At 40.0% G+C, this 26775-nt stretch overlaps 1 protein-coding gene across 4 annotated transcripts in view; it reads right to left on the bottom strand.

The window, feature by feature from the left end:
* The window catches only part of col18a1a (collagen type XVIII alpha 1 chain a), a 71447-nt gene that overhangs the window by 20487 nt on the left and 24185 nt on the right, over positions 1 to 26775 (bottom strand). Inside the window, exons 1-4 of one of the 4 annotated variants that reach the window (XM_008404260.2) lie at positions 16382 to 16853; positions 6254 to 6795; positions 3616 to 3696; positions 2038 to 2109 (exon numbers count right to left, since the gene is read on the bottom strand). In XM_008404260.2, the coding sequence (XP_008402482.1) occupies positions 2038 to 2109; positions 3616 to 3696; positions 6254 to 6795; positions 16382 to 16724 (1038 nt within the window). In that variant the 5' untranslated portion in view covers positions 16725 to 16853. Of the gene's footprint in view, positions 1 to 2037; positions 2110 to 3615; positions 3697 to 6253; positions 6796 to 16381; positions 16854 to 26775 lie in introns of those variants that run through there. The other 3 variants (XM_008404261.2, XM_008404262.1, XM_008404263.1) reach the window with 3 other exon arrangements.

Raw genomic sequence — 26775 nt, 5'->3', positions numbered from 1 at the left:
CTGATTAATAAACGTCTGGAGGAACGAAAAAGAAAATAAATCCTCATAAAAGTTGCTCAAGACTAGACTTCCGAAATGAACTACCTGACCTCAACCTCAAACTCCACTTTGTTGGTTCCTGAAGGCACGTTGATGGAGAAACCAGTGGAAATACCAACGCCTGGAGGCGGCGGGAAGCCTCCGACTTGGATCGGACCGGATCCAAATTGACATCTGGTTTTTCTGACTCCTCTGTAATTGTAAAAACGCTGCGCTCACTTGAACTGGCTGGAAGCTGCAGCACGTCTTAGCCTTGGTGTCAAAATGTAACGGATAGAAAGCAGAAAGAGGAAAGCTGAGGAGATAAAGAGAAGAAGAAGTGGATAAACTCCCTGAAAGTGACGTGACGGCATGAGGAATGCTAGTCACGGCCACTTCTAGCTTTATTGTGGCCCCTGGGTTATCAAAGTACAATGACGAGATTCCTAATCCTTTAGATGTTCCACAATCTATTACATTTTGCAAGCCAGACAGTTAAAATTACAAATCTAAATTAAACTGAACTATGTAAACTATAATACAAAGAAAAGAGCAGTAATTTATAAGTCAATAAAAAATGCAGATTTTAAGTGTTAATAAAAACTCTTGATAGAATCCGAATAAATAGATCTAGAATTATATTCATGACAGAATAAGCACAGTGTGACGTCACGCCCCACATCTCCCTGCTGGAGGGCAAAAAGCTGCTCACCGACGATGACTACCATCGGCTCTAGCTGTCAAGTTGTCAACATAACACACAATCTTAAATATATGTGTGATATGTAAGAGAAAGTGCTTTGCTACTAGTTTGTCAACACTACAACAACTAGATAACAAGGTCAGAAAAAAGTTTTAAACAAAAAAAATAGCGAGCGAGAGGGAAGTAAGTCAGCTATCCATCAGCTAGCTTGACTTTGACAACCTTGACATGTAGATGTGCTGTGGAATATGATCTGTTTCAGTTATGTTCAAAAAATTAAAAACTAAGAAACTAAGGAGGCCGACATACAAAACTCTGACAGATTATCAGTAGAGCAGGTTTTTAAATGAGCTACTCAACCATCGCAGTGGTAGATTAGCTAATGGCAGTGGTAGCTAATCTACCACAGCGATCACTTGTTAGTAATCATATTATAAATTTCAAACCTGAAAATATAAACGTGTAATGAACCAAATGTTCAGTTCTTTGTGTGGGAAATGTTTGCATGTATTTTTTGGTATTGAATCCTGATACGTTAGTGGAGCTGTTGTCAGTCAATTGCTATGGAAACGGGCCTGTGTGTAGCATAGCTGAAGCAGAGAGTTGTGGTTTTGAGTTGTTCTTCAATGGTTTTTCTGCGTTTCCCCCCTTTGCTGTGGCGCACTTCACTAAACTTTATCTTCAGGTTTCATTTCAAGACTCTTTAGAATGGATTATGACGGGAATTTTTGGCTCTGTCTGTCAAAATGACAGACATGAAGAAACTCCAGCAGAGTTAATTTTTGGAGTTTATGTCTGCCTTATCTTTAATTTTTACTCATATAAAAGATGTAATAATATGCAACAGATAAAGACAGGACATCTTAATTTTCCTCAGCTGAAGTTGAACATCTCAGGAAGGAGCAGTTGCCAAGTTAGCATAAAGCAAGAAACATCCCTGATCTGGGGAGTTTGAGGGAAGTTTTAGAAGAAAATTCCAGTTCCTAAAACTTCCTGAATACAGAAAAAATCCAGACGAAGCTCTATTTCCTGGCATCAGCTCTGCAGTTTTTAATCTTCCCTCTGGGATGAGTGTTTATCCACTTAAACAGAGTAACTCGAGGCTTCACTGAAACATAAAACACAGCTCTGCTCTTCACGTTTTATGTCTAAGAAATACAGGCATGGCTGGGTGAACTGACGGATTTCCCCCTTTGCAGCAAAGTGCTTTTATGTAATCCCTCCTAACATCCGAAGATTAATTTTTAAACTGAATATTTCAGGATAATAATTCAGTTTAAATAGAAAAATAGAGTCAGAAAATCATGTTTTCATACCGTCTGTTGAGGTTTCTCACTGAGAGGTTTTGGCCGTCTGGTTTCTTCGTAGCCACTTCCTTCTCCTGAAGCCTGAGGAGACCAATGAGAAAAAAAATATTACAAATGTTTTTAATCTAAACATTGAAACTGTTTATTTATCATTAACTCGCTAAAAAGCAAACTTATAATAGCCAATGCAGATAATTAATTCAATATGTATTCAAATATATAATGGTTTCTGTTCCTGGACTTCATCACTATGAAGTGTGAACTTTGGAGGTCGAGTTTGACATGGTGACGCTTTTTAATAATTTAATGACATATTTAATAAATTTATTTTCTGTTGGGCATTTAATTGTTTAGTTACTTTATGGTACACTTCAGAAATACTTTAATGACTTATTTATTGATGAGATTTTGTCCCTTTTGGGCTTCCATAACAATGTGGATTGACGAAACAAAGTGGAACTTCTTTGGAATGTTCATTTCTTTACATCTGGTGTCAAACTAACCCAGCATTTCACAAACAGAACACCAGACTTAAATATTTATTTCATTATTTATTGGCATTATTATTATTATTATTTTTTTTCCCTCCATACAAATTACTTTTAAGATGTTTTTAGGTGAATGTTGAATATTTTTCTACAGTGAAAAACCTTTTTTTTTTTCTGATAAAATTTATCATCTTTCTCGATTACATATTTAATTTTGTTCCTTTTTGGCTCTCCATTTTGTAAAAAGTATTATTTAGCTAAGTGAACTATTTTTCTAGTCTTTATTTCTTAATGCCAATTTGCCAATTTACCTTCCTAAAATAATGATCGAAGTCATTTTTTGCCATGGGTGTTTTTTTCTTTTCATTTTTTTCTGGCTAAATCATTTTTTGGGAAAACATAACCTGGGCTGTTTTTTTACGAAGGTGATTATGTTATTTAATTTTTGTCCCTTTTTGTCCCTCTACACAGATTATTTTATGAATATGAATTATTTGTTTAGATTGAAAAACTTCTAAATTTTTCTAAATTACATATTTAATTTAGTCCCTTTTGGCTCTCCATAAGATGTTATTTAGGTGGATGTGAAGTTTTTCATTTTTTTTCACATTTTTCTTTTTTAATCTTATTTTTTCCGATACCAAAATTGATTTGATTCCTCAATGACATATTTTTTCTGCTCTTTGTCTGTTCTTACAGATTATTTAAGATGTTGTTTTAGGTAAACGTGAATAGAAAAACAATTTTATTTTTCCTGCTATTAAAATTTATATGGTGATCTGAAACATTTTAATATGACAAGGAATATCAACCTGGTATATAAGTAAACAAATAATAATTTGGAACCAGGACAATATGAGATGATTATAAACATTATTGACAAATCTGAAAAGATGAACTGAATAAATCTAAAATGTTGCCACCAAGTTCAGGTTAAGCTGCAGCAGATGGACGTTTTAACACAATTACATCAACAGAACAATTTCTTTTAAGCAGAAATACCTTCCTTAACCTTGTGAAATAAAATATGTAGCATTCCTGCAGAAAATGAACTGCATACAGCCGTTGATCTGCAGAAATGCGATTATTCGTCGCTCACCATATCAGAGTCGTCATCCTCCTCGCAGAACCGAGCTGCGGCGCTCGGGTCTCCCACCACCCGCAGCTCGCTGATGGCACCCTGAAACACACACACACACCACCGCTGTTTGATCTTCAACGACACGTATAATCACCCACACTCCACACGTGTTCCTCCGGACGTATAAACAGGGATGTTTGTCGTTGCCGTGGGTTTCCTGACATTCCCAAGGAATTCCCCCTACATCAGTGGCTCCATTGAATCGTCTGTTTCTGTGTGAAGTTTTGCTATCTGTTCCTCAAACATCCAATCTGCTGGAAGACCTCACACTCGCAGCAGCAGGCGAATCTTCTCTATCAATGAGCCATTAGTCTGTGGAAGAGCTTTCTTTGCAGCCATGTTTGAAGTTGACCGTTTAGGACGTATTGATGTCCAGAGTGAATCATTAAAGGAATTTTACATGAACTGCGTTTGAACTTTCTCATCTTAATGTTTCCAACGTTCAAATGACCAGGCTCCTTTCATCGCACTGCGTCAGATCTTCGACATAAATCTTCAGATTTGCCTCATGAAAAGGTTTAAACAGTCAATGTGGCACATTCACTGGTTTTTAATGGAAGCCATATTTAATATATGTTGTAAACATAAGGATTCGGGCCAAACATAATCCACTTAGGGCAAAAAATAAATTTGCACAACTGACAGATTTGGGAAGTTTTATAATCAACAAATAAAGTTTAAGCCTCCTTTAGATGAATTAAATATTCCCATGTTTTCTGTTTCAAAAACAATCCAGGCTTTTCCAGTCTTCCATTTTCATATGTTATTATTTTTGGACCGGTAAATGATAACATGGCATATAATTTGGTGGGACATTTTTTTTTAATGAAGTTTAGTATGTAATAAAGCAATAATGATAAAAGAATATCACCTAACTCCAGGCTGACCATGATAAATATAAACCATTCATGTTTGTGTGTGTGTGTGTACTTGTTTATGTTGCTTTGCTAGGACCTGGTATATTTACATACCTTAAGAGGACTGAAGGCCTTGCGGGGACCAAAGTACGGTCCCTTTTTTATGTTTTTAATGAATGGTGTGAATTAAGTTTTGATTAAAGTTGGTGTTAAGGTTAAACATAAATGCTGTTAGAACATACTTTGTACTAAAATCACCTCATAATGTCAAAAAACAGCCTAGTCTCTTTTAAAATTTGTACTTTTTTTCTCATACTGACCTATACTTTAGCTTTTAGACAGGCTAAAAGCTAATTCTATTTATTTTCATGCCTTTCAAGACAGTGAATGTTCATAGATATTCTAATTAGTCAGAAGAATTAAGCCAAGTAATGCATAAAGTTTGCAAAACAGCTAATTTTATGCTGTTTTGCAATAAACAGTATAAAATTTGTTTAATGCTGTTTTAAAACAAATTTTTAAATTGACACTTTAAAATCTGTCCAGAAAAGTTAACCTATGAAAAGCTAAGTGCGCCAAACTTTAGCAACATTGCTAAATGAAAAGTTAGCTTCAATATTGGCACATTAGTGCAAGTCTGTCCACCATTAATCCATTCGTCCAACCACTTGTTCAATCAACATCCATCTGTCCAACCATTTACTCATCCAACCATTTGGTAAGCCATCCATACATCCATACATAAGTTTGTCCATCTCTCTGGCCTCTGTAGGAATATCTTTCTTGAGTAAGGAGTCTGGAAAAGTCTGGAATTTTGGCATGAAAAATTTTCAGAAACTTTTACCATAGAATGAAGACATTGAAACGTCTGTAAAACTGCTTAGTAAATGTTCAGTGAATAATAACAGAGCATCTTATCTGAAGCAGTGCAGCCCAAACTGCTGAGGTCAGCATTTGTAGTTGGAATACATGTCAGCTGAGTGATGGTAATGAGGTTAAAACCTGGAGCTTTGAAAGGCAGGGGAGTACAAGCGCATGTTTGGTGTCAACCTGCTTCAGAATAATGGATCACATGAGAGTCATCAGATTCACATATTTATTATGGCAACAGGAAATCCAAAAAGTTCAGTCTCATCACTGCAGGAATGGCATTAGATCCTGTTCCAACTTTGGTCTAATGCGGCATTCAGACCGAATGTGATTTGAGCGTCAGGGGCGTCAGGTTTACATGAAGTCTTTATGTTAACACACGCATTTTGTGCGCACCGAGCATTTGATGCTCATCCAACGCTGTAGTTTTAAAATCTAACTTTTCCCGCTGGATCTGGAGCGTCAAGCAATCAAAAAGACTTTGCTATGTGGCGCAGTGGCCTGTAGGTGGTGTCCTACCAGGAGATGCAGGCAGCGATACGCGTTAGCATGTTGTTAAACTAGCCTCTGTTGAGACGAAAATAGTTCTGATAGAAACTCTCGACAGTGCCAAGCTAGGTTGTGGAACTCGCCAAACTCTCTCAACACCTGAATTGTCTGGTGAATTCAAACACGATGCAGAAACTCCCAATGACATACTCTTAATTTCAGTAAATAAAGCCAAGATCCTCTCTCAATATTTCATTCACCATTGTACAAAGTTACCGGGAGAGGAAATGCAATGGCCTAATTCAAGAAGTTCCTGTGTGTGCGCGCCATTTGATACGAGTCTTGACCAAAAAGTCAAGCATCGGACATGTTTTACCAACCTTAAATTTGTCAGGATGCTCCCCTCCAGCCTGGCCCACGAACACCCCAGACCCTGACTCCAGCTCCAGCTCCCCCGCCAATCGCTCCATCCGCATCACCTGCGGCTCCACGTCACAGTTCAGGTACAGCATGGCCTTATCGTCCTTCACAGCCACAGCAAAGCGGTTCCAGGCATTCGTCATGGACGGTACTCGGAACCTGGCCGCCTCTTTGGACTGTCCGGCGCCGGCCTCGCTGTAGAACAAAACGACGTTCTGCTCCGAGCCCTGAACGGCTGACAGCTTGACGCCAAGGTGCATGACCTGCTGCGAGGAGTCAGTGATTGAGAAGACGATGCCGCCATCATCGGAGGTGGGCTTCAGGCTGAAGATGAGGGCGAAGTTCCTGTAGAAGGGGTTGGGGAAGTGGGCGCGGGCCAGCTGGCCCGTGGCAGATTCTGGGCCGAACAGGTAGGCGGGGCTGTTGTCCGGGCCATCCACCTCCGGGATCTTCTCTGGAGGAGGATCGCCGATCAGCTGCAGCAGCGTCACGCCGCTGTCTTCTGGAAAACACAAACAGGAAGTCAGTCTGGAGTCTGATCGGACATAATGCAACTTTATACTGCTGATATTGCCGCTTTATTCAGTATTATTACAACTTTTTTCTGGATTATTACGACATTATTCCTGATTTATTAGTTTTATTCTCTATTATTCCAGCTTTTTTGGGGCACTACATTTTTCTCGTGTTATCACAACTTTGTCTTATGACCTTTTTTCTGTCATTATAAATTTTTGTTCATATTACTATATTCTCCTAATCTTATGGTTTTATTTTCATTATTACCACTTTATTCTAGTAATATATCTTTAATTTTATTATGACTTTGTTCTCATTATAATGTGATTTTATTCTCATAACAGTATGACTATTCCAGGRTTTCCCCCAATGTGTTATAAACCTGGCGGGCCTTCAGGCTTTACTTGACCCCCCCACCAGACTAAGCATCCTTTTTTATTTATTTTAATACMCCAGTAATAGTGACAGCAAAGAGGAGTTAAGCTATGTTTAAATATAATAAAACATCAGCAACCTTTAGCAGACGATTATCTAGTTAAAAAAGATTGACATTTGATTCTACATACAAAACCTACAGAAATGCTAGTTTTATTAACCCTTGTGCGTGCGAGGACTGAGGCTAACATAGAGGACTGTAGCAAATGATACAAGTTTTATGTGTGTGGAGTCGGTTGGATCTCATTTCTAGACACAAGGGTTAAGTGCACTGCTATATTTTCTTTTTTGTCTATGTTTTATTTCCACAATTTTGTCATTTTTTAATATTTAACACAAAAACACAGTGGGGCAATTGGTGGACTTCCATAGCACTCCTATCACCAGGCTTAGCTAGTTTTCTGAGGGAAACCTGTATTCTCTTATTAAATCTTGTATAATTACAACTTTTTTGTTGCATCACTTTTTTCTAATTTTATTAAAAATTTTCTTGGAGTTAGCCCTTTATTCTCATAATAATATGACTTTAATATTGTATTATTACTATTTTTCTCGTATTATGACAGTATTCTTGTCGCCTTTTTTCTGGTAATTTTATGACTATTCACATATTTCTATGACTTCATTCTCATAACTTTATTCTGGTAATATTGCGACTTTAATCACGTATTATTACTTTTTCTATATTTTTAAAGCTTTATTCTTGTAATATTCTGACTCTAATCTTGTATTAGTACAATTTTTTTGTTGAACCACTATTTTTAATTTTACAACTTTATTGTAATATTCTGACTAGAATCTCGTATTATGACTTTATCTTTACACAAGTTTTCTCTCATAATTTTGTGACTTGACTGAGACGCCGTTGTCTGGAGAACAGAAACAGGAAGTGAGTTTGTCGGCCCAATTGGACCGGGTTTGTGTTAGAAAGGAGGGCTGCATGGCAGAGTTTGGTGTTAGACCACAAACTGTAAGGCTGCGGGTTGAGGACGAATCACAAAGGCAACACAAACAACATTTATTAAAAAGAATCACAGACAAATCACTCAACTTATACCATAGAAAACAAAATACAGAAACAGAGCTGAAATCTAAATGAACCATCAGAAAAATGGAAAAATGATGTAAAAATTAACACATCCATCTGGTTTCACACACCATAAAGATTTGAGTGATTGGAAATTATGAACTGAAGCCACATTTAAAGTCGGAAAGTTGGACCAAGGAAACTGGATTTCACTTCTGTTTGTGAGTGTAATGTAACAAAATATGAAAAAGTTAAGTTAATTTTCTACTACAAACTTTTCTGTACTTAGCCAAATATAATGGATGGGTTTGCCAAAAGTCTGTTTTGGGTAAAAACTCGCTACATGTTTGTGGCACGACTTATGAGATCAAAATAAAGACAAGACCAAAAACAAAAGGCCAACTAAATGCTAACTCTGGTTAAGAAGATAAACTTTCCACAGAAAATCTCACTCTAAAAAAAATTACAGAAAAGGCCCAATTTGTACCATGTGGGCCACACAAAACTAATTCAGGGGCCACAAATGGCCCCCAAACTGCACTTTGAACAGTCCTGGTGTAAAAGGATAGTGTATATTTATTCTTTTACACCTGGACTCTTAAGAGCCATTCCTGACTCATGAAACTACTGAAATAAACTGTTCTCCTTTCTTCTAAATGATGTTTTTTCCGTACTGAGAGGAAAAGCAGAGAAATTACTGTTTTCGGACCGTTTTCGGATCGCGTGTGACGTACTTTTGGAGCTTTGAAGACGTGTTTCAGTTTCACCACCTGGTGGGAAATGAGTGTCTGCGTCGCTGCGTTCAAAGCCGCGCCCCGCAGCCACCAGAGCAGGAGATCGGCGGCTCGGCTGTTGGCTTTGTTCAGACGTAAAACGCTCAGCTGGAGCCCGGATCGTCCTCTCTGCTGTGAAACCGTAAACATCAGCTGCGATCTGTCCGAGGAATAAAGACGCTTTGATTTGAGCCGGATCTGACAGAGAGGCCCGTCAGGACGGCGATAAAAATCCTTCCCGCTACGCAGATGTTCTCCGCTCCATGTTTGGCTGCTGAGGGACATGATTGTACTGCGTCCCGATTTAAATACAGTAAAAAACATTACAATGAATTCATCTTGTCACATTGGAAAAAGTGCTGCAGATCTGAAACAGAGAGCTTTGGAGACGTTTTACCGCTTTTACCATCGTGGTCGCCATGAATGTGACAGTGACTTTAGTCACTGTCCAGTATTCTTTGTCCCAGTAGGTTTAAATTTTATAAATATCGCCATGACCTTAAATATCATGATGGCGTATTAGAGCCAGGTTAAGAAAATAAAGTCACATTATGTGAGTCGAAATAATACGAAATGTCCTTCAGCAGTAGTTATATTATCTAAATAAAGTCTTAATACGAGAATAAAGTTGTAAAATTACCAGAAAGGTTACCAAAAAGTCAAAAATATAATGTACGACAATAAAGTTATATTACTAGAATAAAGTCATACTAATACAGTAAATTGTACAACAGTTATATTATCTGAAAATAGTCATAATACAAGAATAAAGTTATAATATTCCCTAAATAATACAAGAATATTTTTAAAATGTGCTGTGAAAAAATCTGTTAAGACAAATTTTCTGCAAATTTTCCAATTCTGTGGAATTTAACTCCAAATTAAATTCCACAGAAAAATCCAGGAAAGCTGGAGGTTCACGGCTCTGATGGACTTAACTGGTGTTTATTCTGTCTTTATGTTTAAATCTTCCACCAAACTGGAAATGTGCAGAAGCCGCAGTTTTGATACTTTTCTCTGTTTTGTGTTTTTAACAACCACTGACATTAAATTTATTACTTATTAGAATTTTATTATAACGACTGGAGAGCCTAATCAGATCATGTTGTATATTTATGTCTTTTAGAAATATAGTGATATTTTTTGCTCTTCTACTGGCTGAAACTACTGAAATCTGAAATGCATTTATTTTAATTCAACTACTAAACATGGGAAACATGAACATGTAAACGGAGAAACAGAAAATGAATTACAAGATCATCCAAGAGTTGGTTGATGCTGCTGTGGTGCCGGGTTGCTGATTCGCCGTATTGCTAATTATCAATATCTCATCTTGACAAACGCCTTGTAAAAATATCCACTTGCGTTGTTTGAATGCGGTCCAGGTTCAGAGGCATTCAGGTTCGCCTCGCCTGCTACATGAATGGCAGCCAACAATAAACAGTCATTTGCAGCGAGCAGAGCAGATGTTTGCTTAGATAAACTCAGAATGGGAGACCTGCAGAGTCCCACACGTCCTCACACGTCTCAGCTTCCCATGAGCTCATTCAGGACAGACGTTTGGAAAACTGCAAAAACTGATTGTAGTTCGGCTCTTAAACAGAAAACATCCAAAACTTTCCATGCTTTGAGTAATCCAGAGGATTCTCGTCTCCTCTCTCCCGACTCTTTCTTCTACAGTTCACACTTGTAATTAACTTTAATACTTCTGCCAAAACATCATATTTGCATCTTGTTGGAAACTTTCTAAACCTGTCATTAGAGGCAGCATCGCTCCTGCAGAACAGATGTGCTCTCCTTTTACATGCAGGTTGGCAAAAAGAGACGAAATGTTTCCATGAATCTGTAAATCTCGTAATTTTCCAGATGGTGCAATTAGAAAATTTAGACCAGTTTGCACAAGAATTTGCAACAGAATCTTGTTTGATGAGTGTGCAAACCCGCTAGCGACACAAAAGCTTTCATCATTAGCATTTTAAGTGCAATCTGAATTCAGGTCCCCATAATGGCCGCTGTTGAACAATGGCAGCTTCAAGGTCAGCTGAGCACCAAAAATAAAAGAGCTGCTGATGAAAGGAGCTGCTGGGTTTATGGTGACAGTTTGTCTTGTCAGGCTGGCTGCCTACCAACCAGGAAAGCAGCTCTTTGTCTCTAAGCGGCATTCCAGCACGGAGCTCCGCAGGTCGCGATGCCCCGTCGGCGAAGCGGCCCATACGTTGGGACGCCATGCGCAGCTTGGGAAATCAGGTCTGGTGGTAAGTTAGCAGGAGAGAAGACCTTGGTGTTTCACCTGAGAGTTTAAAGTTACGTTCAAGTCCGACACGAATCGGATTTGAATCTTTGAATCTGAGCGGTCCGATTCTGGTCGTTTCACCAAAGAAAAAAAATTACATTGAAAGATAATGTTCTGTTTGTAAAACAGATACTGAAGTATAAATTCACAAGATCCTCAATATTTCTCTTTTTATTTCATTATTTTATGCAGAAGTTATAGGGTTACCACTTCATTCTTATAATATTATGACTTTACTCCGGTATTATTACGATCCTCATTCATGAATTATTACTTTTGTGAGTTTATTCTTGCATTTTGAGTTTATTGTCACAAAACTTTATTATCATAATAATATGAGAGTAATAATACAAGAATAGTTGTAATATTAGTGGTATAACTATTCTTGTCATATTAGTGTGAATTACGAACAGATGTGCACACAAAGATTTTTTAATCATATCAAAATGTAAACCATTTTTTGTGCAGTTTTAGCTTGTTCTCTCAGCAAATTGCCCTTTTTATGCATACTCAGGTTAATGATTAATCAGTTACTAAATTAGTTGATGGTTATTTCATTAATAGTAAAATCACATTTAATCCAGTTAATCATTTCAGCCATAATCACATCTCCTGTATGTAGTTATCTAAACTACATTCAGCATAACTTCCCAGTCCTTTCAATGTCGTTTCAATACATTTGTCAAAACAAAAAAGAAAACAAAGGCTGAATCTACACATAGGAAGGAGAATCTTTTTCTAAAAGGGGTTGTTGTTCCTATAATCCACATATTTCCTTACATTTTTGTAGTTTTGAAGTTAAGAGTGAAGTGGAAATGCTGGACAGCTCTCAGCCATAATTGGAAACTCAACGAGAGCCAAGTCAGAGTGAATCCCTGCCAAGAGACGCAATGAACAACTCAACTCAGACGAAACATCATGCAACTAATCAGTCGGGTCACTAAAAACAGACGAAACAAAGACTGTAGATGCAACCCGAATATGTCAATTAAGGATGAGAAAGATGGTTTCCCCCCCAGGACATTGTCTCAAACCCTCTGGGATAAATTGCATTTGACCTTTAGACCCTGATATGAATGACTGCTCATCTTTCAAGGAAGAGGTCGGTAACCATGGAAAAACGTAATTAAAGGAGTTGTTGAGCCCTAACAATCCTGACCCCCGACGGTGATGGGATCACGCCTGATGGGAGTCGCACTGAAAAGTCCACCACTGCCTCACAGTACCCTGAAAATACACGTTCCAGGTCACAGCTTGGCGAGCCAGCCAGGAGAGAAACATGTCCGTGGATCGTCATAATCAGGATGAAGATGGAAGGTCAGAGAACGCCTCAGCAGGTGGACACCATAAAGAAGTCATGAGACTAATAACAAAGGGTGGGAGGGAAACATTAACAGACTATTGTAGCAGATTATCTTCAGTTTTTACTGAAATCAAGGTAAAATAGCTTAATATTCCTCAGAGGTTAGACGCTTCAGAACCTCCCACAGTTTACAAAAATCACGCACACCTCCTCTTTGGTTAAACCGTTATTATTAAGGCTTTCTCCCAGCTGACAGTTCGGTAGACCCTCTTCGACATCTCCAGCTGCTGTGGTTCTCTTTCTCACTGCACTGTGTCAAACCAACCAAACCCTTTGAAAAACCTGTTCTTCTCCTCGCCTGTGGGGGCGCTGCAGCAAGAACCACTGAATAAAATGGCAACAAAAACTGACCGCAGTTTCCTCCTTTATGAAATGTAAACAGAAATGGAGTGGTGTCAGATTTTAGCGTTTGGAGGATTTCTCCAAACGCTAAACAAACAACCAGAGTTGTAGTCTTTCAATGGCAGATATAATTTAAATTGAAGTTAGCACTTTAACATTAGTTTCTGTAAAATACTGTGTTGGTGTAGCGTGTTAACATTAGCAGAACAACTGTGTAGGATTAGTGTTTAAGGGTTAGCATAGCTAACTTTTTAGCCAACAGTATCCACACTGCCATTAGCTTTCTGTGAAAGTACTGTGTTTGTGTAGCGCATTAGCATTAGCTAACCCTTAGTGTTTATTTCTAAATGATTTTAGCTGCAAAGCACTTGGTTTGATCCACAGTGACTGATGCAGCAGGCAAACACGTTGCGGTTTCTGGCTTCTGCAGTTTGTGACTCTTAATATCTTCCTGAAACAGTTTCACATCAACACAAATATGTCTTGAACCAGACGTCTCTGCTGGTCGTGGAACCAGAAACACGATGTCCACTCATGTCTGTCAGTGAAGCTTGGTGCCTAAAAGATAACGCTGCTGTAAAAAGACCATCTTCAGTTCCCGCTGATATGGAAGATAGGCAGAGCAAGAACCGACTTCCCACATAAAACAGTTCAACACAAAACTATGAAATCATGGATCCTCTCACATTAATCACTTGTGGACTAAACAACTGAGCCAGTCTCTCCGTACTCATGAGAGACATGGTAATATTGGGGATTATATGACTGATTTGACTAATTCTGCTAATTTATGATGTTTTCCTGCAGAAATGCAGCAGAAAAAAGAAGCTATTAATCTGGATTACAGCTGGTTCTTAACATTTCATCCCTGGTACGCAGAAAAACGTGTTGAGGTTTGGCGATTTGGGGAAATTCAGAGTTCAACACAACAAATCCTCTCTAACTTTGTACCCTTTACCAGGTTCTAACGTAAAGCTAACCTGTCAAAAAACAACAAAGTGGTCAATATTATGAACAAATAATTTTAGTAATCAATTATTCTGTTGATTATTTTGCCAATTAATCTAATTAGAAAAAACCTAGTAAATCTTATTTTTCAAAATAATAAAAATACACAAACATCCATTTAATTCCTTTTAATAAGTAAGAAAATTGTATTCCCAAAAATACAACAATATAGCTTTACTTCAGAGAAAGACTCAACATCTGCAGTGTAAGGCTACCTGGAGATTATTTTTTGGATTAATTGATTAATAATTGGATAGTAAAAGGTGATTAATAGGAGAATCGTTTTGAAGACAAAGGGTTTTTTTAGAATTAAATGCAAATTGTATATATTGTTTGAACAGTTTTTGCTTAATTACTGCTCTGAGCATGTTGCCTTTTTTGAGTCTGTATACTCCAGGTTAACGATTAATCTGATTTATCATTTCAAAACATGAATTTAAATGTCTAATAATTAAAGAATGCTCAACAGTCAATAACCAAAACAACACAGACGTCTAACTTAATTCAACTGAAAGTTCACAGAACAATGGGAAACATTAGGGGAAGCTAAGTATGCTAACTGTTTTCAAATTTAGCAAAAGTGCTAAACGAAAATTATCTCCACCATTAGCAGCTACTTCTTGGAAAAGCTGCTTCATGTTTTGCTGCTTCTTGTGTGAAATGACATCTTAATGATGTGGTTGTTGCTTAACCACCATATGGCTGCAACAAACCAGAAAATCCTAATCTAGAAGCCAACACCAACATTTGCTTCCTTAAAGTATAAAATGAGTTAAATTTGAGACAGATTTTAGTTTTGCGGCATGTTGAGGAAATCACAAGCACATCGGAGAGAAACACAAACATGCAACAAAAGTAGTCGGGATCCAAGCTTGTTAGGCTGCAGCCAGAATATCCCAACGGTTAATTCATCAAGTTAACGTTGTTAATGTCTCAGTTGGTTAAGCTGGATGGGGAAGAGGTACTGGGAAGAAGAGGATTCTCAAACCGGTTCAAAATGAACCCAAATATAAGGTTCATTTGCACCAGCAGTTACCTTTCTGGATACAAACTGACAAGCACCGAAACCCATCATCCTCCTCATCTGGCAGAGCCTGGCACTCCACAGGGAGGCGACCCTCGTCCAGGAGCGCCCAGCAACTGTCCCGCAACACTTCACAGAAACGCCGGCAAGGCAACGCGGGTGGCGCGGCCGCAGGGCCACACTCCGGCACCAAGAGGAGGCAGAGAAACCACTCCACGGCGTGGTGGCAGCGCGACCGCAGCAGCGGCGCCCACTCGTCCAGGAGCGCCCGGACTTCCCCCACGCTGCTGTGGTTGAAGTAATTGGGCACGGTAAAGTTTTCCCCCATCATGGAGGAGCAGAAAGGTAGAGAGGAATCTAGCTTCAAGCATTGAGAGGGATGAGTTGCAGTTGAGGATTCTGCTGGTGCCTCAACACCTACGACTGCCTGGCTAAGTTGTTGCTCCCCTACTGATGGTTGAGCAGCATCTGAAACATGTGGAGTTGGAGCTAAGTCAAGTTTATTAGCATAGCAAACAAGCAACAAGGCAGATCAAAGTGCTTCACGTCATAAAAACGTCATTCAGTCACCAACAAGCAAAATTATCAAGCAAATATTCATCAAATATGTTGGTTGATGTTTTGAAGTGTATTTTCTCGGCTGTGAAAACAACTAAACAAACGCCTGGACGAGTTTCTCTAATGCTGAGACAATAGTCTCTTGTCCTAGAAATGTTTTTCAGGTGACAGAAGACCGACTTTGGAACTGTCTTTGTGGCTCTGAATGTTCAGGTCAGAGGTCATCCTGATCTCTAGTTTCCAGCTGTAATAACTGAAGCTGTGTGCCGACTCCCGATCCAAATATAATGACTTCAGTTTTGTTTCTGTTTAGCTGAAGCTAACTCTTGACCGGACGTTTCATGCTGAGCAGCTGTGGTGGATGCATCAGTGCCTGGTGTGCTGCTGTGTATCTCTGGTTGTGTGACATGAGATGCTTCTGTTGAGGAAAAAGTCTGGTGAGGTAATGGATGCTGACTTGTTACTAGAGGCTGAACTGAAGTCGAAGTCGGTCTGTAAAATGTTTTCACCAAAAAAGTCTGTTTTCTTTGTTTTGTGGTTTCAAGAGGAGAAGAAGGACTCAAGACTAAATTGCTGAACCTTCCTTGTGAATCTTCCTTAGGAAACTTCTGGTTTTGAGATTTCAAACTGCCTCCACTAACAGTGTTACAGGTATTACCTCAGTTCCTGTTAGAAGAACTGGTCTGGAGCCAGATTTGGATCTAAGACCCTAAACAATCAGATTCTGCATGAGAAGATGTCATTACCGGGTTTACTTCTGCGTGATGTTATCCCTGCGGTGGTTTTTCCCGCTCCACGGCCTCTCTCTGGTTGCGTTGAAGGAACTACAGTCGTCACTCGAGGACCTTCAGTGGTCTCATCCCAAGTCTGTCCAACTGTTTGGAGCACGTGTCCTTCGTCAATGATCTCTGCTCCAGCTGTGGTGCTGCTCTCAGACGGAGGCTCTCCGCTACCTGTCGCAATGCCAGAACCCTCCAGTTCCAACCTGGGGGCCAACGTTGTGCCGGTCTCACTCCAGGACCAGAACCAAGCCTCGGAGTAGACCACCCACAGGGTCAGAAGGGGCAAAGCCTTAAACCAGCTCCTCATGGTGGTGTCCAACCGGATGAATCAGCCTTCCAGAGGGAACTATGACATGTCCACGCAGTCCTCACACACTCCTTCCCTCTGCTCTGTCACCACTCGCACTCCAGCAGAAGTGAAGAGGAGGGCGTCCATTCAGAGGAGTGCAGAGGAGGAGGAGGAGTGCGCCGTATTGGCTGCCTTAGTAATATTTATGCTGCTAACTCCTCCTCCTTTTGTGGCAGCAGTGAAAAGCGATCTCTCCTGCTGAGTGATACCTCAGAGTTACAGCAGCCTGTCCTTTCAGGGTACAACACTGATGCTTTCACAGACGGGCAATTTGTTCCCGTCTTTGTTAAGTTATGCTAATTAGAAAACTATAGACATAGGCTAATGGTGATTCAGGTTTTCAACCAAAGTTATAACATTATAAACTGTGAGGACAGTTTGAGAACAGACAACAATGTCCCAGAAACTCAGCTGAAGAACTGAATCAGGCTGCAAATAACTGTCAAAACAACAACAGAACCAGGACTTTATGAACAAACATACAAGTTGGATGTTTAATAGTAAGAAGATTTTTTTGAAATAACTGAGCATTAACTTTTTGCAGTGCAGAAAGTCACGATCCTTAGAGGTTAAGTTTGGTAGACTTGGTTCAACTGGGGGCCCAAACTGTCACATTTTCAGCTGCTGTGGTTCTTTGTCTCTGCTCTGAGTGAAACCAACCAAACCCTTTGACCAACCTGTTCCCCTCCTGGCCTGTGGGGGCGCCGCACCAAGAACCACTGAAGGAAACAACATGAAAACCTCTGAAGACACTGAATCCTTTAAGTGCAACTGTGAAAACAAAACTCCACACACAGGCAAATTTAGAAAAAATTTCACCTTAGTGGGCGGAGCCAAGAGGCAAAAGGGGCGTGGTCTGGTGAAAGAAAACCCTGTAGCCAAGTTAGCAACTTTGTTACTATAGTTAGCAACATTTATATAAAAAAAAACATTTACCGACAAATCTAGCAGCTTTTTTCAGTTACTGGAGACTGTTATGGTAACATCAACCAAGCTGCAGCGCTGCAACCAGTAAGAAAATTCAATTGCAGTAGCCGACCTTCAGCCCAAGGGGGGCAGCACTAAGAAGGTTTTAGGCAAAATGTTGCAGAATGAAACTAATTTTACATTAAAATTATACAAACTGTATAAAAACATTAAGACATCTTCCATACGTAGCAATTTATAGTTTTTCTGCAATAAAAATTTCATTTGGATTTTCAATTATGCTTTAAAACTGACAAATCTGTAAAAAGTAGATTTCATAGCACTGGCAGTTAATGATGATCTCCATGTGACATTCTTAAATGGTAATATCTTTAAAATGGTCTGTTTTGCCAAAAGTTCAAAGAGAGTTTGGTGAGCTTTTGGTCGTTTATGGTTGAAGGATTGCTGTGAAGCCTGTTGAGGAGAAACGTGTCACAGTTCTTCCTTAAGTTGATTGTTTCAGAACCTCCTCAATAATCCAGGATTCACCTTCCTGCCCAAACTGGTCTCTTATGCCGCCGGTGGGTCTGTTTGACACAGACCCTCCACAGCCACTAACGGCCGCTGGGCGATAAAAGCAGAAGTCTGTCTTTTCCATCAGAGTAGTGGGCTTTAAGAGAAACAAAGGTTTAAAGTCGGTGATTGAAAAACGGTCAACATTTGTCTCTTATACAGATGTTTTAATGTCAGGTTGACAACTCTGAGTCTTCGTTTTGCGTCTGCAAGGATTGTGTTTTTGTAGGATTAGATAATTATGTTAAATATTTAATTGTGAAGGAATGTTTTTTTTTGTTTTCTTGCGCCTTACAGAAAGTCCCTGAGTTGCTGATTTAGATAGAAAAGCTGCAGGTTTTTGTGTCGTCTGTCTGGAGAATGATCTCAGTTTGCCCTCGGGGCGAGAAGGATGCAACCCTTCAAAACAACCAATCACTCATTGTAAAACTGCCAAAACGGGACAATTTGATTACAACTGTGGACATAATGACAACTCCAGGAGGCAAAAGGACTTTCTCGAGTTCAGCCTTCAACAATGCCTTTCAGTAGAGGACCGATTTCAAGCCTCATTTAAAGATCACTGTAAACTTTAGATGGCAATTCCCTTCTGGTTATCTTACATTTAATCAAGATGTCTTGAAGTTTAAAATAAACTAGAAGCTTTTCCAATTTCTGGTGTAACCATGCCAGGCATGGGTGGCCAAACACACCTTTCGTCAACTTGGCAAAAGTATTTAGCAAAAGGTTTGCTTGTCAGCAGTAATTGCAGTCGAGGAAGAAGAAAAAACTAAGCAGAAACATGAATTACATCCGAAGACGTGTGTACAACGTCAAGTCTGCATCTTTTAGCGCATGTAATCTCCAGACATCAAACGCAGAACATTCTTTACGGAGTTTGTCAGAAATTATGTGAGGCTGTTTTCAACGTTTCTTTCATCTCTCGTTGCGCTAATAAAGAGTCTCCGTAAGACATGAAGAAGAACCGACTGGAGGACTTCCTGTTTCAAAGTGCTGTCGCACCGTTAATTACAGCTTGAGGGGTTCAAAAGTTGGGACTGTGTGTTTAAGGCTGGAGAAAAAGGAATGGGAGAAGCTGAAGCTACAGCTTTCTAGGCAAGAACACGGAAAGAATGAAAGGGTTGGTTGGCAACTATGGAGGGCTGATCATGCCAAAACTGGCAACTATAGAGATAAATAAATGGTTTTTATAAAGTACTTGATGTGTCAAATATTGCATCCAAAAAATAAAAAGTTAAATATTACTATTATTAAATTTTACAAAAGTGTGAAAAGAAAATATTAAATAAAAAATAAATGTATGATTTAAAAAAAATTACAGTGAATAACCAAGGAATACAGATTGTGAAGGTTAGTAAGTAAATAAAATTACACTAAATAAGGAAATATTTTAAATGAATAATAAAACAAGATTGAACATTAAATAATAGTGATAATGTTAAAATAATACTGTTGAATATTATTAAAAAATATATTAATCTATGTCACAATTTATAATCAAATAAACTGGGAAAGTTCAGATTTTCTGTTTTTGGATACAATATTATTCACGTTAGTTAATTTATGAAGCCATTTATTTATAATTATATTTAATGCAAATTTTGGCAGGCTCAGTCCTCCGTAGTTAAATATGAAGTAGAATAGTATCAAAGTGTCATTTAAGTGTGATAATGTAGCATCTGTTAACAAATTCAAAAGCTAAAACGTTACTTGTTTTCCTGTGGGTTACAAACACAAAGCAAACTAAAACACCTTTCTGTCACTTTTTGTGATGTTTAAGAAATCCTAAAGATGGGATGAAATTCCAGCCGTGTGTCTGTCCTCACAGAAACGGACAAAAGGATGCAACCCAACGCCAGGAGTGAGTCCATCAGAGAGCAGGTGACTGATCGACTCACTGCAGCACCAACATCCCTGCGATTCCCATATCCAATTTCACACCCAGAGGGCTCATTTCAAACACTCTAAATTTAACTTCAGTGACTAATTTAAGACCAGAACAGCTTTAAATAACGAACCAGGAAACTGGGAAGCTTGAATTGCTCCACTGAAGAGTAGCAACACAAAGGAAATGGTGCGGTTTTCCCTTTAGGGCAGGAGGAATCACTGGAGCGCTTTCTGGTAGACACATTAGCTTTGAATGTTTCAGGAAAGTAATTCATTGTTTCTCTGAGGGCAACTGCTAAATTCAAATAACAAACCTGAATATGTGAGAATCAGGAAGTTTAGTGAACGCAGCCTGTGAATTATGGGTACGTTTTGGAAAGAAACTCTCTAGCTCTGAGAAGGAAATACTTTACTTATTTACTTCATTTCTTCAGGTAAAAATCTGTCTGGTTGCTGGGAGTAATGGCAGCAACACACTCAACAGAAACCATAACCATTTCCACTGCTGCCAATCTGCTAATAGCGCTCTAGCAATTTTGCTAACTTTGACCATTTAGCGCACTTAGTTTCCCTTGATTTAATTTTTCTGGATTAATTCTAAAGCGCTAACTCGCGCAGCTGCTTTGTAAACTTTAGTTGGGCTCCTTTAGTGTAAATTCCAGGAAAGTAGCCTGGAGGTACATTTTAAGTCCAAATGTAAGCTCTGGGTACACAGGAAACATGAAACTTTAAAGGGCACTTGTTATGCAAAATTCACTTTTTGCATGTTTCTGTACAGCCGGTTGTTGGGAAAGAGTTGAATGTTCTTTAGCGTCCGGAAAACGAGCCATTTTGAAAACATCCCAAACGTTGAGTCACATTCCACCGTTACCTGGCCACAGTGCCCAGCCGCGTTACCCTGGGTTGGAGCAAGCCAAGAGGAGCTCCAGCATGTTTGGTCAGCTGGTTTTACCACTGTATGAACTGTATAATGGCTGCTGGAAGAGACAAGTGTTTTGTAATTGACTTACTATCCAGAAACAACTTGCTGCATTCTTGTTGGTTGTACAGGAGGCTCTACTAATGCTTTTCAAAGACGTATGGTTGTATAATTGCTCATTTGTTTGCAGCCATTTTCCTGTGTGAGTGTAAACGTTGAGTGGGGGGGGCCGGGGGCGTGGCCAGCAGCAGCTTATTAGGATTTAAAGTGACAAAACGCCTTAAAACACGTAAAATCTTATTATCTAAGAACAATGAGATTCTTCTTTGCACAATAATTTTGTGTAATGAACATGTTTCGTGTCGCCCATGTGCCCATCCTAAGCAGCAGACTTCAGGTAAAACAGACCATAATAACCCAGCCTGAGCTGCAGCGCGGCCTCCATCGGCTCCAGCTTTTAGCTGCACCCCTCCCCGCCGTGCTCGTCACGTTGAAAGACCCTAATTTAAACGACATCTCGTCTTCCATCTCTCAGATCTCCGAGCAGTGAATGTGTGTCGCTGAGTGTGTGCGACAGCCAGAGAAAGAGGAGCGGGGGGTTGTCTAACAGAATGGAGGTCACGGGGTCACGGTTATCGCGCTCCGAGGGAAAGGGTTCTGGTTTCCCACAGATGGAGACTCATCAGGCCTGCAGGGGCAGGTTCTGACTGGGCCACGCCGCCTGAGGGGTGAACGTGCCCCGGTTAGACATCAGGCCATCGACTGTTAAAACTTTCCCAGAGAAAGTCGAACAGTAAATGGAAGACATCGAGAGAAAACCCATTCACCCTTTGAGTTGCATCATTTGGTAAATTTAAGAGTTTCAGGTGTCATTCTGGGCCAATTTCCCCACAAATATGTCCAACAGTACTGACTGTTTTCTAAAATCTCCAATAATGTTGATTAGGGACAGGCCCAGAGTGCAGTCGGCCCAGAACGGTCGCGGTTCCCTCGCCTTTCTCAGGAATGTGGCTTCCTTTGTCTCAGTGAGAAACCCAAGGACATTCCTGGAAAATCTGGTGGCTCTAAAATGCCTGCCGTAGTATTCTGCGTTATTTCTACGCCACAGACGTGGATTTGAGTTCTGCCACGATTCCATACCGTTTGTAAAGTTACTCAGTCAAAATAAACAGCAACAATTTGGGTTATTTGGTCTGTTAGAAGAGGAAAAATGGCCGTTCTTTTTAAAATGTCCTAATTTCACAAAGTTATTCATTCTATTATAAATGTCACAGTTTCCAACTAAATATTTATTTTACAAAGCTAGCTCAGAGCTAAACATTTAGATAGTATCCATCATATTCAATTGCCTGTAGGCAGAAGTCAAAAGTCACTCCAGGCGGAGTTTAAGAGATTTGCAATATTTTGGTATTACACTTGCAGTTCTTGGCAACAGAATTAAATATTTAGCTCCGTATGAAACATTATTTTGAAGCTACATTTATTTGACATTTAGCTTGAAGCAAAATATTTAGCCTGCAAAAAAAAGAAAATTGGGTTGCTTAAAGGAAAAACATTTAGCTTGCTAACTGAATGATTAGTTTAAGGTTAATATTTAATTTAACTAAGCATTTAGTTTGAATCTAAATATTTACCTTCAAATGAAATATTTAGTTGGGTGTCAAACATTTAGCTTACTAACTAAATATTTAGCTTGAAGCAATACAGTTAGCTAGCAAGCTGAATATTTACTCTGAAAACTAAATATTTAGTTGTAAGCTAAGTTTTTAGCTTGCTAACTAAGTATTTAACTTGTTAGCTGCTCCTTTTTGTTGTTTATTCTTCCATCTAATATCTTATAATACTGATCTTGTTGTAAACTGCAATTCTTCTCAAAATCTTCATTTTCCAATCAAGTGTTTTGTAAGAACTGCTTTTTAAACGAGAATCCCTTTCCAACGTCGCTGATAATGTCCGAGTTTGTGCCGTTTGTTTTTTAAATGCCTCTGCCGGTTGGTTAAAGCTCGGCTCCATCAGTCAACCCAACGTCTGCTGCAGATCCAGCCTGCAGGGTTCCTGCTCAGACAAGCAGCTACGGCCTGGCTGTCACTCTCTGGGAGACGCATTCCTTAACAACGGGAAAACGACGCCTGCGGCGCAGAAACGGCTACAGTGTCAACCAGAGTGGATCTGTGCTGGATCCGTGTTCAGCCTGCGAGACTCGGCGTTTTACTTCAACCGCTCTGATCAAGATGTACGTCTCCGTGTAAACCCAAACACTCGAGCAAATAAATCATTACAATAAGATTAAAATACCACAAAAATCCATCGCTGCTTTTTAACCTCCAAGGTTAAAGATTTAATCAGACCTTTTGATTTACGAGTATTTATTCACACAGGTTGGATTTAAAAGCTGACAGTTCCAGGCATCATCAGCGTCAGACTTCTGTTGTGGTTCCTGGATTTATTTATAATAACAGCAGGAAATTAAATCTGCACTGCAAAAACACAAAATCTTACCAAGTGTTTTTGGTCTAGTTTCAAGTGCAAATATCTTAATACACTAAAAATGAGACAGAAAACCTAGAAGTAACTTTTATTTAAAATATGGGAGCTTGTTTTAAGCTTTGCTTCATATTGCTAAAAAAAAATATTAGTTCCACTGGCAGATAATTTCACTAATAACATAAGAAAAATATCATGTGAAAAATGTTTCATCAGTGAAATAATCTGCCAATGGAACTTGTGATATTTTAAAATCAATTATTTACTTAAAACAGGTGCTAAACTTGATTAAACAGCCTAATGATTTTAATGCTCTCAGAAAGGAGCTACAGAAACAGACGGGGAATGGCGCCCTCTGCTGTTCATAATGAAACACACATCCATCAGCCGCCTTTGTAATCTAACCACAACACTTTTAAAACCCTGAATCTGATGTGTACGAGGTTTTCAACACCAGAAACATAACAGATTAAAATAACTGTCCTGTAAATGAGCAAATGACCAGAAGCAAGCGGCAGGTGGTGCTGCTGACAAAAACCCACCTGGGGAAAATCAAACAGGCTGTCAGCGGCTGGCAGATTGCAGCCAGAGCGCTGCAGGAGGGAAACAAAAGGCGGCGTTTTGATTCGGTCTCCGTCTGATGCCGCTGCAGATAACGAAGTCGTTACAGGCTGCTTGTTTTCGTCTGCGGCGCAGACCGTAAACACGCAGCGCTGAGCTGAGCTGATCAGGTTTAATCTGAAACTCGGCTGCAGGGTTTCTCCTCGGTTTCACTCCGAATATCCAAACTTCTGTTATCAGCAGGGAGATCAGCTGATCGGGTTACCGCCTGCTGCCCATCACTGCTCTGGGGAGTAAATGATTAAATTAGATTTACTGAGACTAAATGAGCCTGATGCAGGAGGCAGGAGGAGATTCACAGATTAGAACATAATAATCTGAAATTAACAGGCAGGAAATTATTAGAAAAGAATATTAGGAAAATGATGGATGGATGCCCATAATTACTTTTTAATCTACATAACAGTAAAAGTCTAAAAGAGTTTTAATCTTCTTCTTTCTATTGATCTGATTAAAAATAAAAATAATTTCCAAACTTCCCATTTAATCCAGTTTCATCCCATTTAATCCCGTTTCACCATTTAAAACAAACTGTTTCTGTTTCTGTTCTCACTGGATCCATCATTTCTCTGGTGTGATTCCAGGTTCCGCCAGCGGGGGGCGACGCAGCCCCAGTGAGGTCAGCTGAGGGGTCACCGCCAGCAGGTGACTCTCAGCCAATCAGAACGCCTGAACACAAGTAAAGACGAGCAGCTCCGCGTTTCTGCTGTCCTCCGTTTCCATCCTGGAAACTTTCACGTTTTGATTCCTCCAGTGTTTTAAAACAAACACAGAGGAGGAAGTGTTGCCGGCGGCAACCGGTTCGCTGTGTAAACCCGGAGCGAGGGGTCACGGCGCCCTGACTAATCATTCACCTGGAGGAGACGACCCTCCCTCTGCAGGAATCCGGACCCGGGGTCGCCGGGGTGACCGGGTTCAAAGGGCGCGCCGCCGCCTGGCTGCACATTTACAGCCAGGAGGGTAAAGAACGCAGCGCGCCTTCATCAGGTGAAAAGAAAGTACACCCCTCTCTATTCAAGGATCTGAAATCATTTAACTCTTATTCTGTAAATTCAATATGGAAAAGTTGAGTTTGGAAAACAATAAAATAAGTAAGTACACCCCATCGTCCAGCGGCTGTTAAAGCCATCTCTCTCTCTCTCAGCTGCTCGTTTTAGCCCAGTTTTCCTTCCACTGAGCTTCGGTTTAGGTCTGAACTTTGACTAGGCCATTGGGACACTGGGTTAGAATTAGGTTCCAACCATCCATCCACAACCACCTGTTCATCCAACCATTTATTCATCCAACCAAACATCCATCCACTTTTCAAGTAATGGAGTGAAGTCTTGTCCTTCATTTCCTCTTCAACTCTTGTCATGTCATGAACTTTGACCTTTAACCTGCTGAGACCTGCAGAGTCTGATCTGAAGCTCTTGGTCAGCTTAGATAGTTTGACCTTTCACCCTGGACTGACTGATGGGGAGCAGCAGTTGCTTTTCTGAGCTCATGGCTGACATTGTTCCACCTTGGCGTTGCTTTAATATTGGAGCTCCAACTGATGATGATCAAGTAACCAATCGATAATCAGCCCCAGCTGGTTAATCAATCAGGTAATCAGCTGTAATCAGCATCAGCTGGTTAATTAATCAGGTAATCAGCTGTAATCAGCATCAGCTGGTTAATTAGTCAGGTTATCAGCTGTAATCAGCACCAGCTGGTTAATCAATCAGGTAATGAGCTGTAATCAGCATCAGCTGGTTCATTAATCAGGTAATCAGCTGTAATCAGCATCGGTTAGCTGGTCCGGTAGGAGAATCAGTGGTACATCTCCCATTAATCACTGGTGTGGAAACTGGTGGCGAACATCCTGAGGCCGAGTCAGGGTGTACTTTCTTTTCCACCACAGCTATATTTCTAAAGATGACAGGAAAAGTGAAGCCGTGTGAGTCCAGAGGTGCAGAGGTTGGCGCAGGAGCGGCACATTCCAGCTGTTTGCTCCAACATGTCGGAACGTCTCCTTCCTCAGACATCCGACTCCCAAAACCAGGTCAAAGGGTCCGACTGGAGGCCAAACTACACACTGCCAGCTCATTGAACTACCGTCTATCATCATCTGAGGGGGAAATCGACAGAACGCCTGATGAGAGGATTAGCTGTGGACCAATAAAAGAGGGAAGAATAAATGATACAGATGCTTTATTAAAGTGAGGAGATGATAAGCATGTGGCCTGTCCGGGTTTTCCCTCAGGACCGTTCCGGCAACATGTCCGCCCTCCTCTGGAGGAACAGGAAGTGCTCTCTGGGGATTGGCTCCTCCGGACGGTTGTTTGTGTTCCGGGTCTCACTGACGCCGATTTCCCACATGAGAAAACGCGACGGGAACGTTCTGGGAATTCAGAGTTTCTGTCCGTAAAGTAAACAGAGAGAAGAGCCGTGTGAAGGAAGGAAGAACTCTGATCCGCAACGAGGGAACGGCACCGAGAGAAAGAGGCTGCATGCAGCAAGCAGAGGGAATTCTGGGAAAATTCCTTCCTGGTCTGGAAAAGAAAATACTTTTTCATCCATCCAACCAATGATCCAGCTATTTGTTCATGTAGCTGTCCAACCAACCAACCAACCAACCAACCAACCAACCAACCA

Source organism: Poecilia reticulata, linkage group LG2, assembly GCF_000633615.1.
Source record: "Poecilia reticulata strain Guanapo linkage group LG2, Guppy_female_1.0+MT, whole genome shotgun sequence".
In the NCBI taxonomy this organism is placed as follows: domain Eukaryota; kingdom Metazoa; phylum Chordata; class Actinopteri; order Cyprinodontiformes; family Poeciliidae; genus Poecilia; species Poecilia reticulata.
Note: the sequence above shows the minus strand (reverse complement) of the source record. Positions and strands in the feature narration are given on the sequence as shown.